Source organism: Microcebus murinus, chromosome 2, assembly GCF_040939455.1.
Source record: "Microcebus murinus isolate Inina chromosome 2, M.murinus_Inina_mat1.0, whole genome shotgun sequence".
Lineage (NCBI taxonomy): Eukaryota > Metazoa > Chordata > Mammalia > Primates > Cheirogaleidae > Microcebus > Microcebus murinus.
Window position 1 is genome coordinate 74,514,389 of NC_134105.1, and position 15,907 is coordinate 74,530,295.

General features: G+C 38.6%; 2 protein-coding genes and 2 non-coding genes across 4 annotated transcripts in view; 3 read left to right on the top strand and 1 right to left on the bottom strand.

Annotated features, from left to right (window-relative positions):
* Window positions 1-993: 993 nt before the first annotated feature.
* On the top strand, window positions 994-10,971 carry RPL5 (ribosomal protein L5). Its single transcript, XM_012790923.3, has 8 exons — window positions 994-1,119; window positions 2,367-2,436; window positions 2,526-2,641; window positions 4,215-4,349; window positions 5,573-5,775; window positions 6,850-7,027; window positions 9,498-9,586; window positions 10,803-10,971. The coding sequence occupies exons 1-8, from the start codon at window positions 1,117-1,119 to the stop codon at window positions 10,900-10,902; spliced, it is 894 nt and encodes a 297-aa protein (XP_012646377.1). The 5' UTR covers window positions 994-1,116; the 3' UTR covers window positions 10,903-10,971.
* Window positions 6,686-6,780, top strand: LOC142869818 (small nucleolar RNA SNORD21). The gene has a single exon (XR_012918370.1). It is a non-coding gene; the product is annotated as a small nucleolar RNA SNORD21 (small nucleolar RNA).
* LOC142869825 (small nucleolar RNA SNORA66) lies at window positions 9,688-9,820 on the top strand. Its single transcript, XR_012918377.1, has one exon. It is a non-coding gene; the product is annotated as a small nucleolar RNA SNORA66 (small nucleolar RNA).
* A 1,577-nt stretch (window positions 10,972-12,548) lies between the features above and the next one.
* Window positions 12,549-15,907, bottom strand: part of DIPK1A (divergent protein kinase domain 1A) — a 95,943-nt gene continuing 92,584 nt past the window's right edge. Inside the window, exons 4-5 of the mRNA XM_012790924.3 lie at window positions 15,385-15,561; window positions 12,549-13,869 (exon numbers count right to left, since the gene is read on the bottom strand). Of these exons, the coding sequence (XP_012646378.1) occupies window positions 13,057-13,869; window positions 15,385-15,561 (990 nt within the window). The 3' untranslated portion in view covers window positions 12,549-13,056. The remainder of the gene's footprint in view (window positions 13,870-15,384; window positions 15,562-15,907) is intronic.

Below are 15,907 nucleotides of genomic sequence, written 5' to 3' on the forward strand. Positions count from 1 at the left end.
CTATAGTATTCAGTACAGTAACATGCTGTACAGGCTTGTAGCCTAGGAGCAATATGCTATATCATATAGCCTAAGTGTGTAGTAGGCTACACCATCTAGGTTTGGGTAAGTACACTCTATAATATTTGCACAACAATGAAATCGCCTGAGGAGCATTTCTCACAATGTATCTGAGTCGTTAAGCAACACAGGACCATAGTTCCTAAAGAAAGGGAAAAGTTGAGCAGCGTGATGGCTTTTGCCTGTAATCCTAGTACTTTGGGAGGCTGGGAGGATCCCTTGAGGCCTGGAGCTAAGCCTGGGCAACATAGCGAAACCCTGTCTCTACTGAAAAAAAAAGGAAAAAAAAGGAAAAAATTAAGCTGGAGCCAGAGAAAAGGAATAGGGGTGCAGTTAGGGATCAGGGATGCGATGGAGGTAAAGGGAGACATGAAAGAAGGAGTTCTTTCACAAGTTACCAAATACCGAACATTTACCAAATGCACTGTGCGAGGTGCTGGAGATTCAAAGGGGCACATGCCAGCAGGGCCTTCTTCAGAAAGCTCACAGTCTACAGCTGGCTGAAGCAGGTACGGAGGGGCTGTGGTAAGGCAGAGGAGTGAGCCCTGTTCCAGGCTTGCGACTCTCAAGCAGGACTTCCTGTTGGGTCCCTGTATGCACTGGGCGGGGATGAGTGGTGCAGGAGGTAGAGTCCTGCAGAGGGCAAGAGGGCTCCAGAGCAAATTCTTCTTAACTTTATATGTTTTTTCTGTCTTACAACAGTAAAACATGTTTGTTATGAAAAAAACGTTGTGGCAAAGAAAGCGAAAGCCTCCAGTAATTCTCCCTTCTCCTGCTCTTGCCCAACCTTGTCGGGTACTGTACCCGGAGCGTTAGGACTCAGTGGCATTGAGGATCTCTGACGACCAGGCGAAGCCTGGCATTCACCCTCCTGCCAGCAGGGGGCAGCAAGCCGCACGCCTAGTGGCGGCGCCCTCTCTCTTCCACGCGTCGCTCGCGTAATCGCCGGTGCTACATACTGCGCCTGCGCAAGAGCTACGGCCTTTTTCCCCCCCCTAGCGCTGCTGGGCCTGCAAGTCAGTGTGGAGCCGCAAAAGCGGGTCTCTGTTCGGCAGGATGGTGAGTGGGTACCTTCATCTCGGGGCTTTGGATGCACGGGGGTTCTTTTTCCTTGCTCGAACGACAGCCTATGGCCCGTCTCGCGCGGCGCAGGGGTCGGATGGCATTAGATTGCTTGCTCTACCATGGTCGGTTTGCCGCTCCCAGCGTGGCCTTAATGGCTGCCGCCCGGCGTGCGAGCCTGGGGGGAGGGGTTGGCGAAGAAGGGTAGCGAGAGCTTGGGTAGTAGATTGGGGAGAAGGGTGAGTTTAGTAGGCAGCCTGCGATGATAGTGCCGTTTCGTCTGAGTGGGCACTGGTAGACGGCTGGGCGGAGGAGGTTGCATGTAGTCGGCCTCAGACTAGCTGGAGGATGCCAGAGTGGAGGCGGCCTGCGGGTCCTTCGACCCGGCTCGATCCCGCCTGCTTCGTGGGCTTTCCAGGAGAGTCTCGGAGTCGGCGAGTCTTCCAGGAAGCTTGTGCTTGTGGGCCAAAGACTTGGCTTTTAAGCCAAACCCGTCAGTGGAGCTTGGAGGCCGAGGTGTCCCTGGCCCCCGGAAGGAAACTGGTTTAATTTGGAATATGTGCCTCCTGCTTTCTCCATTCCGTCCCTGGCTCCAGTTTTTAATGATTGTCAGGATAGGGCCCCAAAGGAGAGGTGGAATGTTACTTTAGTTGGTGGGGGAACAGTGCTGTTTTAATGGGGAATAATTGCTGAATGTGCTCTTGCCCGATTCAGTATTGTGGCAGGTAATCTAGGGTTTTGAAAAATGTATGTGATAAGTGAGAAAAGTATATAGTTATCTGAGGTTAGATTTTTGAAGGGGGACATACGGTTGTTACGAACAGATTGACGTTTGGAAGCAGTGCTTCCCCAAAGTTTGGCACAAGGATTGGCACTGGTCCTCTAGGAAACAAGTACAGAAATTGAGAGTAAGCATTTAAACACTTTTGCGAGCAAGGCGACAGTAACTTTATACCAGTTAAATCTCATGGACTGGGGCCTGCATTTTATTTGTTTTTTTTCTTTCGTTTCGTGTTTTTCTAATGATTCATTTTTATTGTGTTTTATAAAACCATCAGTTTGACAGATGGAAAATAGAAGAAAAAGTGGTTACTGACCCCAGTTGACTTGCAAAACATGAGACTCTACAAAAGTGACAGTTGTGTGTATTCTCAAAGTTCAAGTGTTATTTTTGTTACATGTTAAGTCAAAAGTATCATTGGCTAAAACATTTGTCCAAGTTTTAATATTCTTTTTTCTTTAAGGGGTTTGTTAAAGTTGTCAAGAATAAGGCCTACTTTAAGAGATACCAAGTGAAATTCAGAAGACGACGAGGTATTGTCAATTTTTTGTTTGTTTGTTTACAGTATTAAAAATCTTCTTTGCAGTGGAGTAGCTTTTCTAAAGTTATTTTTTTCTTCCAGAGGGTAAAACTGATTACTATGCTCGGAAACGCTTGGTGATACAGGATAAAAATAAGTACAACACACCCAAATACAGAATGATAGTTCGTGTAACTAACAGAGACATCATTTGTCAGGTAAGTTGTATTCTAGATGCAAGCATTCCCCTTTACTAACTGTACTGGAGGAGGGAAGCAAAGCACATTGATGTACGTACAGGCTTGAGGGGCTAATATGACCAGAAACATTGAATAAGTAGTTCTTTTCCTCTTCGGAGGTCTAGAGCTGGAGCCTGGGAAATTGGTACATTAGAAAACATTGACTGAAGATCAGCCCTGTTTGGAATTCCTGACCCAGTTTAATCCCATTTATTTTATAATTTGGGGGAAAGAGGCTAAGAGAAATCTCTTAAGAGGGTGGGTGGGAAGATTAGAAACTAGGAGAAGGTTCTTACCCATCCCAATTTCAGTAGAATAACAGTTTGTGGTTTGGGTGCCCTCGCTCATGTCTGTGATTCTAGCACTTTGGGAGGCCAAGGTAGGAGGATCGCTTGAGGCCCTGAGTTCGAGACCAGCCTGAGCAAGAGTCTACCAAAAAACAAAACATAGAAAAATTAGCTGGGCAAGGTGGCATGTGCCTGTAGTCCCAGCTACTTGGGAGGCTGAGGCAAGAGAATCCCTTGAGCCCAGGAGTTTGAGATTGCAGTGAGCTACAATGATGCCATTGCATTCTATCCTGGCTGACAAAGTGAGACCCTGTCTCCAAAAATCAAAAAAGAGTTTATCATGGACTAAGACCTGATTCTTGCTACATGGCCTTACATTGTCATTTAACCACTCCTCACTGAAGAGGTAGGTAATTCTGAGAGTTAAATGGAATTCCTAAGATTGTCCTTATTTCTGCTTATTGTTTGAAATAGGTTTTAATAAAATATACAAAGATACCTCCCACATAAAAGTCCTTTGGAAAAGAGGCAGTTCGTCCCTGGATGCTAGTATTCTGGGCTTTTACAACTAGGGGAAATTCTGATACTTGAGATTGGATGATCTTCTACAGTAGGCAAGCACACCTGTTTCCTGCGCATATTTAGTTTGTTTGTTAAAGCAGTATCTAAGTCTGTACCCAAGTTCAGATAACTAATCATTGGGTACCTGAAACTTTGTTGAACTTAGCTTATGCTTTGTTAAAGAAGGTGCTTGAAATAACTGGGTGTTTCTCTTTGGCTTTTTATTTTTATTTATTTTTTTAGAAGTCCTTAGCAGTACTGCCCTCACTACTTGTTCATTGGACACTAGCACTACCCCAAGAAAAGGATGGCTATCTCTTTGGCTTTTTAAGTGCCTCTTGAATTCACCAGCTAACCTGGCTAAGAGTCTTTTCAGTATTTAGAAGTAGGGAACCATGGTATAATTTATTCCACATACATCCTAATATTCAATGTCTATTTGGCAATTTTAGCCTTGGATACTCTGACATTAGTCAAACATACTTACACTTAAACCTACCTACTGTACAATTGCTTAATTGCTGTACAGTTGACCAAGTCATAAATTATAGTTGGAGGTGTGTAAGTTTAGTAAAGACAAGTTTTAAGTGATGCAGATCTCTGTCTATTCAGCTTTTTTTTATTCGTTTGAAAGAAGGCACTTACGACAATTAATTAAGCAGTGAAAGCAACAGATCACTAACCTGGCTTTTCTCTTACTATAGATTGCTTATGCCCGTATAGAAGGGGATATGATAGTCTGCGCAGCTTATGCACACGAACTACCAAAATACGGTGTGAAGGTTGGCCTGACAAATTATGCTGCAGCATATTGTACTGGCCTGCTGCTGGCCCGCAGGGTATGTACAAGGTGACTTTAATTGATGTGCTTTGGGTTTAGTTCACTGCTTGCAGAGTTGTCTTTGAGATGTTTGTACATGGATAAAATACACCCTGCTGTGGCTTCAGGAGAGTGCCTGCTTCCTATTTTCTGCCCTGTTTATGGGTGTATTTAGACCAGCTTTGTCCAGTAGTATTTTCTGCAGTGATGGAAATCTGTAATCTGCTGTCTGGTTGGATTTACACCTATGGCTATTGAGCACTTGAAATGTGGCTAGTGCTACTGAGGAACTGAATTTTTAATTTGAATTTCAAAAGCCACTTGTGGCTATTGACTACTTAATTGGACAGCAAAGACCCTACTCCAGAACTCCAGAATCTACATTATGATTCTGTGTCCAAAGTGATGTATATGCACATTAAAATTTGAGAGGTGATGTCTTAAACATTTTTGGGGGTTATCATTGATGGGAAGATTCATTTTTGTTTTAATCATTTTTCCATCTTTTGGCAGCATTTACTGTATATGCTATGTTAATGTTGGAGATGAAAATGTGATTTTGCCTTATTTTTGTTACCTCTCAGTTACCTTGTTTTACAGTGGAATTGTTGAGTTTATGCATCAAGATTTAGGATTCACATCTTCATTGTTATAAATATATTTGAATGGGGGGAACATTGTCATTAATGAGAACAACTTGGTACAAAGGTGCTGCTTGCAGAAAAACCATAGTTAGGTGACTATACCAGCAAAGGAGTGGCCCAGATTAACATGTAGTTGGAGAGTAGAGCCACAAATGATGTCCCCTCAGTCCAGGATCCTAGCCCTACAAATTTTATTCCAGATTAAACAAAACTACATGTGATAATGTGTAATATTTAGTTCTTAAATTATTATAGCCAAATATGACTGAAGAAATGCAGCGAATATCTCCCTTGAGTAAATATAAGAATCAAATTAAGTTTATACATTCTAATTGATTGCTACATGAATCAAGTATGGACATGTAGCAAAGATTCAGAAGCCATAAAACAAAGTTATAGTTGTGGGTGATATTGAACATAATGCAGTTTCTTTTTGAAGCATTTAAAAATTGAATTACCTTTTAAAGCGCATAGTAGTAAAAGGGATAGGTGAATTGTAAGAAAATTTTTTCCATTTGTCAGAGGTCATTAAGGTTGTGACATGAGATGTTTTAATTTTAGAGTGTTTGGACATTTACACTGGCTTCTTTGTTAATAGCTTCTCAATAGGTTTGGCATGGACAAGATCTATGAAGGCCAAGTGGAAGTGACAGGAGATGAATACAACGTGGAAAGCATTGACGGCCAGCCTGGTGCTTTTACGTGCTATTTGGATGCAGGCCTTGCCAGAACTACAACTGGCAATAAAGTTTTTGGGGCCCTGAAGGGAGCTGTGGATGGAGGCTTGTCTATTCCTCACAGGTAATGATAGTATTTAAAAAAAATTTGAGAACAAGGCTCATGAAAGCATTTTAAACTTTCAACTGGAAGTAAGATTGTAAGCCATTTTCAGAAGTTAATTGGGTTGTTTTAATTTGTTGTTCCTTTGGTTTGAGTTGATTTTTTTGTTGTTGAGTAGATGCATCTTGATTTATTAGGCATATTTTAGTGGTTGGTAATTTAACAACCAAAATAATAATTTTTGACAAATAGATTTTTATTTTTGGTAAGCCTAAAATACAACCTAACTGGAATTTTGCTTTTATAATGTAGAGTTGAGGGAGGAGTATATTTTTTTGAGGACCCGTTAGATCTTATGTACAATTCCTTACTGTGAGGTGCAGGTGCTCCAAGAGTATTCTCACTTGGGGATTTCATTAACTGATCTTGGACAAGTCACTTATTCCCATGTAGCATAGCCTGAGGCACCACAGAAACTAAAAGATTTTGGGGGATGACTTTTGAAACCCCTTCCTGTGCTGATATGCAATAGAATTAACTTTATAGTGGTAGAAGACTTTTTTTTTTCAGACAGAGTCTTACTCTGTTGCCCTGAGTAGAGTGCTGTGGTGTCAGCATGGCTCACAGCAACCTCAAACTCTAGGGCTCAAGTGATTTGCCCTAGCCTCCTGAGTAGCTGGGACTATAGGCGTGTGTCACGACGTCCAGCTAATTTTTCTGTTTTTAGTAGTGACACGGTGTCTTGCTCTTGCTCAGGCTGGTCTGGAACTCCTGAGCTCAAACCATCCTCATGCCTCAGCCTTGCAGAGTGCTAGGATTACAGGCCTGAGTGACCACTCCTAGCTTATAGTGGTAGGGAACCTTGGTAATTGTTTTTTAAAGGTGTTTGTGGCATGAATTTCTTTTCCATCCTGGAATTCAGAGATAAGCTGCCAAATGATGATACCCTACTAACTGAGCAGTCAGTAGTTGGTCCTTTGGTTGCATATGATGCAGTAATTGTTTCAAGACGGGACTGATGGCAGCTGACTGAGGTGAATACTTACTAGTGAACTAATTCCAGTCTATACTAAAATATGAAAAACTTTATTTTAGTACCAAACGATTCCCTGGTTATGATTCTGAAAGCAAGGAATTTAATGCTGAAGTACATCGGAAGCACATCATGGGTCAGAATGTTGCAGATTATATGCGTTATCTAATGGAAGAAGATGAAGATGCTTACAAAAAACAGTTTTCTCAATACATAAAGAACAACGTTACTCCAGACATGGTAAAAAATTTACCTAAAAATGCCTGTATTGGTTAATTTATCAAAATGGATTTACTGCTTGTTTTTTTTGGGGGGGGGTTACGTTCTTGTGTTAGATGTATTTCAGGTTGGCAATTGAAAGGTGAATGGGCAAATTTGTAAGTATAGATAGGCTCACATAAGATATTCTTGGCTTAAATGAAATAAGAATGTTCTGGATGAAAATAGGTTAACTTACTGAGCTAGACTTGTCAGTATGGTTTTAGGAATCTTAGTTGCTGACGCACAGCAGGCTTCAAGCATCTAAAGCCTTTGTTGCTTTTTGTTCTTTGGCTGTTCTGTATTTTTAGATGTCATTCTTGTGGTCATAGTTACAAATCTGCTTGAAATGAGGTGCTAGATGATTCACTAATTTTGATGCCATGGGAGAGGAAAGTTCATAGTAAATATGTCCTACATTCTGGGCTTTCTGAATATCTCAGGCATGCACACAGGTACATATTTGATCACTGGTTCTGCATGATGTTGCAGAAACAAGAGGACTATGTCTACAAAAGTGAGTTTGGCTAGGAGCAGTGGCTCACTCTTGTATTCCCAACACTTTGGAGGCTGAGGTGGGAGGCTCACTTGAGCCCAGGAATTTGATGTTACAATGATCAGGACATTGCACTCCAGTTTGTGTCACAGAGTGAGACCATGTCTCTTAAAAAAAAAAAAAAAAGTGAGTGTATTGTAATTTAGTGGCCCTAAAGTTGGATCTCTGGGGCTAACTCTGTTAAAGACATTGAAGTAATTGAAGGTTATAGTATTGATTTTGAAATTACAGTGAAAATGTAGGACACAAATCACATTAAAAAGAAATTGGGAAAAGATCACTTAATGTTATTTATATGTTTTGGATACCATTCTAAGGCCGAGTAAAGCATAGATTGTTTTGAGATAGGAAAGGAATTAAGGGTAGTTTTTTTATCAGTAATGTAGATGCACGTTAATTTTTAATTTTTACTTGATTATTTTCCTTTGTGTTACTACTGACTTTCATCCTGGTAAATCGTTCTTTTACTTTTAGACTTTGATTCTACTTGGCCTGCAGAATGTTTCTTCCTTAGTCATGTCATACTTGGTCAAAACTTTTCAGACTCCCTTTCTGTGCCTTCAGATGTTTATTTCCTAGTGGTTTCCTGTATACAACCTGTACTTCAGCCAGACTGCTTTTTGGGTAAAACTAATTTTCTAGCTAGCTCGTTTTGTCTGTGGTGTTCTTTCCTCTTGTGTGCCTGCTGAAATCCTCTACAGATATCGGATATATCTCTAACAGGAAGTGGTCTTTACCTAAATTCATGGCTTTATCTACATATGTGGTTGTACTTCCTACTTGTCTGTTGTCTTGAGCAGGAACTTTATTGCTTAGATTTATTAAATACAGTGGATGGCTATAATAGAGTCTTCAAAGAGGTGTAGAAGTAAACTTTTTAAAGGGATTTAGGTAGTTGAGGTTTCGAATGCTATGAACATTCTTGCATTATTTTCCTTTACTAAGCCTTATGCAAATGCATGCAGTAATCACTTTCTCCACATGGAATGAGTAATTTTAGAGACCCAGATTACCATAACATTTTTTAGGGGGCTGCAATTGTTACTAGATATTCAGATTTGCAGTCTTTTTTTTTTGATGAGTTTTAGAACAAAATTACCCAGTAAGGTATCTAATTAAATAGCTTTTCAAGAAAAATTCAGACCACCTCTTGGTTCTAGAGGCCTTATATTACTGCCAGATATTAGTGACTGGTGGTAGGGAAAGGTAGAAGAGGTCCCTAGTACATAATACTGAGAAATGCTTTGAAAGACTTATCTGGCAAAGATAGAAAATGTAAATCTGGGGAATATGGATGACAAATGAATTTGGCAGTTGCTGCTCGGCCCTAGTGTCCAGTCCTTGGTCTCAATTAGACAATATCATTGTTGTAACTGTCTTCATACCATATATTCTTTATCTTACTAACATCTTAAATATTTTTGTTTTGGCATGGATCATCACTTGTATGAAAGTGTTTAGGCTGAACAGTATTTTAAATAAGCAGTGCCATGTGTGTTTCTGTAGAAGTAAATTTGCTTTAGAGTGACTTGAAGTATGGCTGAATTCCTCAGAAATACAGATTTTTCTTTAGTAAGACAAAGGTTTTTTTTATTATAAATAAATTTAAACAACTTCCTTTTTTTTTTAACGCATATGAACTTGCTGCCATTAAGACAAAGTTTTCAGTTGTGTGAATAGTGTCAGTTCACATTGCATAAGGTAAAAATTGGGAATCTGTTAGGAAAAGGTGGATTACATTTAGAAATTTAAGCACTTACCAACATTGACTTAGTTTAGCCCCTTTTGAGAATCTAGCTTAGAGGGACAAAATAAAACAAGTAGTTATAATAGTTACATTAATATAGTAGGGCATATGAAATGAAACCAAGTACTGTTTGCTTTCCTTTGTTTCAGATGGAGGAGATGTATAAGAAAGCCCATGCTGCTATACGAGATAATCCAGTCTATGAGAAGAAGCCTAAGAAAGAAGTTAAGAAGAAGAGGTATGTGTCTTACTATTGTCTTTTCAAGAGAAACAAGTTGGGAGTGGTTCCCATACTGCTTGCTCTAGTCTTATCTAGTGGGTCAGAGTCTCAGTGAAGTAGTGCAAACTCGATCACTAGCTCTGCCTGATGTGGCAGAAGCTAAGGGAACCAGGTTTGCTAAAGTAATTATGGTGATAGAAATGTACTAGCCTCAGATGTTACTGAGGTTGCCCATTCTATCTTAGTACAGTATAAGTACCATTTACTGCATTTTTTATTGGCTACCTTTAAAAAGTTGCTTTTTGTTGGTCTTTCATGGTTTGATTTTGTTAATGGAATAGAAAATAATATTTAATGAACATCTAAAATTAAAAGCATAACTTCATGCTTTTAAATTTTTAGAACATTTTTATGTATTTTTATTGTAAGTAGGCAGTTTATATAAATCCATAGGGTTCAAAGTGATATAATTTGTGAATATAATGTTCATTAATGAAATCAAGCTAGTTAACCTAGCACCTAAAATACTTAATATTTCTTGTGGTGAGAATATTTAGAATTTATTCTCAGCTATTTTGAAATGTATAATACTCTTTATTATTAACTCTATTCACCACACTGTGCAATAGAACTAAAAAAAATCATATTCTTCTGCTTGAGATTTTGTATCCTTTGTCCGTCTGCCCATTCTCCCTACCCCTCCAGCCTCTAAAACCAACCATTCTACTTTCTGTTTCTCTAAGTTTGATTGTGTTTGATTCCACAAATAAGTGAGAACATGTGATATTTTTCTTTTTGTCTGTCTTATTTCACTGAGCATATCGTTTTCCAGTTCCACCCATGTTGTCACAAATGACAATTTCATTCTTTTTAAAGGTTGAATAGTATTGCATTTTGTATATATACTGCAGTTCCTTCATCCATTCATCCATTGCTATTAGGAGTAGTGTTGCAGTGAACGTGGGAGTACAGATCGATCTCTTCAACAAATTGATTTCAAAACTTTTGGGTAAATCTCAGAAGTGGGATTGCTGGATCTAACATGTTTTTGATTTTTGGTCCTCTGGGGTAATAGGACATCATAGTAGTCGGGGTTTGAGAAAGTTAGCTTAAGCTCATAAAATAAGTACATATAGTAGAACTTGGATTATTTAACCTCTGTCTGATTACAAAGTTTATTCTGTTTAGTTATGGTTTTGAAAAATATATTCCTGTCTTTTACTTTGTTTTATAGATGGAACCGTCCCAAAATGTCCCTTGCCCAGAAGAAAGATCGGGTAGCTCAAAAGAAGGCAAGCTTCCTCAGAGCTCAGGAGCGGGCTGCTGAAAGCTAAACCAAACTGCAATTTTTTATGAGGATTTTTGAGAAATGTCAGACAATAAACTTATTGAATAAGCAGCTAGTTGTGTGTCAAGCTCTTTTTGTTATGGAACTACAGAAAATATCCTAAAGTATTTTTATAAAGGCAAAAGAGTTCACAGGGTTTTTTTCTACAAGAAAACAGGTGTAGCTTTTTCAGAAAAAAGTGGTCTTGCATGTTTCCAACACAGTTCACACATACTTGGGCTTCTGTTCTCCCTGATAGGAGTTGTTACCCCTCACATTTTATGATGTGCAGCTCTCCCTAAAAATCTGGTAAGCAATAGACCAACCATCACTGGGAGATACTTCCATCCATTTATTACAACCAGATGATTAGTGGGAAGAGAAAAGTACCTTGAAAGTACAGTCTTAAAACTGGTGCTGATCCATGGCTTTAATTTTTGAGAGAAAGCCATCTGATGAAGGTTACATAGATTTAACACATTGACTGCCACACTAGGAAAAAATTTCCCTGGGGCCAGGGTATTTTATTACAAAAATAGAATAAAAACTTTGAAGACAAAATGATCCTTTCTAATTTAATGAAAAATTTGTTATTTTTTATTTTCTGTGTGAGTTATATGCAATTCAGGGTGCACTAGAATTAATTTTTACACTGCCACTTGAGTTGTATATGACTCATGACATACCTCATTTGTTTGGGAATTGAATCTTCATATGCTTCACAAGGCCTTGGGCTCAAAACTAGCATGAATTAGGCCGGGCGAGGTGGCTCACGCTTGTAATCCTAGCTCTCTTTGAGGCTGAGGTGGGCGGATTGCTCAAGGTCAGGAGTTTGAAACCAGCCTGAGCAAGAACAAGACCTCATCTCTACTAAAAATAGAAAGAAAATTAATTGGCCAACTAAAATATATAGAAAAAATTAGCTGGGCATGGTGGCGCATGCCTGTAGTCCCAGCTACTCCAGAGGCTGAGGCAGAAGGATTGCTTGAGCCCAGGAGTTTGAGGTTGCTGTGAGCTAGGCTGATGCCATAGCACTCACTCTAGCCTAGGCAACAAAGCGAGACTGTCTCAAAAAATAAAAAACTAGCATGAATTAAATACAACTCACATGGCAGTTAATGTGTTAACCAGGTGAAACCTTTGAGCAGAAAATACTGGGACTTTTCTCCAAAAGATGGTGTTTCATTTTATGTAGATGTTGAAACGTAAATGCCACTTCTGAGTACTCAAGTGAAAATAACAAAGGAACACATAATCTGGTATATCAAATATACAGGGGAAAAAGTGTTATACATTTACATGCCTCTAAGAAATAGCCCTTTGGTCCACAGGAAATAACTTTGAAAGTGGAAAATTACTACTAAAAAGTCTTTAGTAATTTTAGTCTTGCTCTTTTCAGTCCCACTTTCTGCATAACTCAAATTCAAGATACATGGATCTGGATTGGGTCTATGGCCTTCAAATGTCAGTTTTGAAGGGGTCAGTTGGCTGGTTGATACTAAGATGGACCTTTTGAATCTACAGGATAATTAAAAGTTCAGTTTCAACCACTAAAATTGCTAATTGCATATTGTCTTAGAACATTCTGAAGCTCTCCACATTTTGATGTCTGGGGTTAATAAGTGTACATCTATAATACAATAAACCATGCTATTAACCCAACATTTGTTTTTATAAAGGAGTAATTTTAATTAACCTGCTTTGCAGTCTTAATTTGTTAATGTGCAAACTTTACCATGCTAAGACATTAGTAACTTTATAAATTTTCTTTAAACAGCAGCTTCAATGCAAAGACAACGTTTCCAGCAATGGTATTTTGGCTAACATAAGTCTACAAATCACTCTCACTGTTGATGTTTATGGAATGAGGCTTTTCACAGTATTATTTTAAGTCATTAGTGAAAATAATTATACAGTAAATGTACTTGGGAAATGTAACAGGGCTTCTAAAAGGGCAGGAATGAAATCTTGGATCTGTAGACCCTGTACCTCTTGCCATTACTTCAGTAATCACATGTATTTAAGATGATGGCGTCTCAGGTCCAGGGGAGGGTGGTTTTGTGTAACTGGTAGGGATGTGACTCAGAAGCCATTTTTTAAAATGCTCAAAATTGTTCTTTAAAAGTGATAAGTTTCTTGCAATGGTAACTGTCCAAATGAACTAAGAGTCATTTGTGTAGGAAATTTTCTTCCACAATAATGTTTTTAGATTATTTAGTATCAAAGAATGTTCCATTTCCATTTGATTTGCTGTGACTTTGAGAGCAATACAAGAATAAAGCTGCTTTTCTAATTCTTCACGAATTTCACTTGGAGCACCACGCAGTAGGTAGTCTTTGAGTAACTGACAGGCTTTTGCCAAGTTTGGTTGTATCACTTCTGAAGTACACTTCATTGTACTCTGATCACAGCTAGTTCTACAATCCGTGCCATAGACACAGTCCAGGTCAGACTCACAGTGACGATCCTTAATAAGTTCTTTCAGGTTTGTCTCTGGCACAATTTTTCTCATATCTACCATTTTCAAATCATACTTATCATTATATCCTAGGTTTTTGGCACTAGTATCACACATGAGGAAATTTCCATAGGGGCCATGGAAAACGTCTTCCACAAATTCTAAAAGTCCTATGGCTATTTTAGCCTTTCTAGGCCATGACGGTGTGAACAACTGATCCATGCTTCTTCTGAACCCAGATGGAATAAAAAGTTCAATGACCCATGGAAGGCTTATTCCATAAAGAGAGGTATATTCAACACTTTCCATCACATAGAGATCACCACAGAATCCCATTAATTTGGGGGTATGTTCTTTATCTTGAAGTATCACCATGAGAAGAAATTCATTTAGCTGAAGAAGTGCCCATGCTGACTTCGCTTCTCCCAAGGAAACCTGGCCATCTTTGTCTCCATCAGCCACTGTCAAGATGAGATTAACTAACTCAGAGAGGTTTCCTTGGTCACCCAACTTTGCCTGTGAAGATAAGAATTTGGCTAATTATACAGAATGAAAAACAAGTTTATCTACTATGTAACATACTAAGTTCCTTTATAGGCATTATTACCATGCTAGGAATGATCTTGCTACTAAATCCCCATAAAGGAGCCTAACATGTTACATCTCTAAATATTTATGACCCTTCATAAACTAATTAGAACTGTGTTTTGTAACTGCAGTAAAACCCACTTTTTATTTTATTTTATTTTATTTATTTTATTTTGAGACAGAGTCTCGCTTTGTTGCACAGGCAAGAGTGAGTGCCATGGCATCAGCCTAGCTCACAGCAACCTCAAATTCCTGGGCTCAAGCAATTCTATTTATAGTAGAGATGGGGTCTCGCTCTTGCTCAGGTTGGTTTTGAACTCCTGAGCTCAAACGATCCGCCTGCCATGGCCTCCCAGAGAGCTAGGATTACAACAGGCGTGAGCCACCGCGCCCGGCCTATATAAGTATTTCTTAAAAAAATAATTTGCAATCAAGATACTAATTTTTTTGTTTTAGAATAGGAGCAACTGCTATCCTTTTTTTTCTTCCTATTATTTTTAGTTGACATGTAATTGTACAAACTTATGGGATACAGAGTGATATTTCAATACATGTCTACAATGTGTAATGATCAAATCAGGGTATTTAGCATATCTATCACCTCAAACATTTATCATTTCTTTATGTTGTGAACATTCAAAATCCTCTCTTCTGGCTTTTTGAAAATATACAATAGATGATTGTTAATCATATTTACCCTATAGTGCTATAGAATACTAGAGGAATCTCCTATCTAGATGTACTTTTGTAACTGTTAACCAATTTCTCCAGATCCTCTTCCCTCTACCCTTCCCAGCTTCTAATAACCATAATTCTAGGAATGTATTAACTTTATTTCCCCTTTTATGTATCAGTTAGTTTTTTTTTTTTTTAACAGACACATGCAGAGAGTATGTATCAGTTTTTGTTTGAGACAGTTTTACTCTGTCATCATAGCTCACAGCAACCTCAAACTCCTGGTGATCCTCCTGCCTCAGCCTCCTGAGTAGCTGGGACTACAGGCATGCAGCACCATGCCTGGCTTATTTTTTAGTAGAGCAGTTATCACTCTTGCTCAGGCTGGTGTTAAACTCCTGACCTCAAGCCATCCTCCTGCCTTGGCCTCCCAAGTGCTAGGATTACATGCATGAGCCACCTTGCCCAGCCAAGTATGTATCAGTTTTCAGGTCAAACTTTTCAGCTAGTTAATGAACTTCCCCCTCATATCATTACAGCTAGTTAATGAACTTCCCCCTCATACATTACATTTTAATCTAATATAAATAATGTTAAAGTAAACATTCTCCAACATGTATTTTTTTTCTTTTCTTTGAATTATTTTCTCAGGATGGAGTCCCTGATAGAAGTCAAAGAATATCAATGCATTAATGGCTTAGGATGACATCCGGCCAATTCCTCTGAAAGAATACTGTTTCACACTAACAAGTGAATAGACAGACTTACCTTAAAGAGACTGTAGACCATTTCTTTGAATTTCTGTACAGTAGTTCCCCTAGTTGGCTTATCAAATAGCACTATTTCTTTTCTTGGTTCCAATTCAGTTCCAAAATCAAGATGAAGTGCTTGTTCCATCTGACATTTCACAACACCTGGTAGATTATCCCAAATCCCTAAATACATCTATGTGGAAAAGAACAACAAGTTATCTATTGTATTGAATAGAAAACTCTAAAAAATATACCACTATATTTTTAGGGTCCTCCTCCTAAAAGAGCAAAACCAAAACACAGACAAGCATCAGAACACTGAGATTGAGCTGTGACTTTATTTTTGAACTGCAAATTTGAAACCATACTCCAAGGATTCTTTTCCTTAAACTAATTTTTTTAATGCATGACTAAATATATATTTTTAAAAGTCAAATTGGAAGGAGGTGAAAGCAAAGTTCCTACACATTTTATTTCCTTAATCCCCCTCCCCCAGAATTAATCACTAAGTTTCTAGCTATTTATCAAACTAATATTAT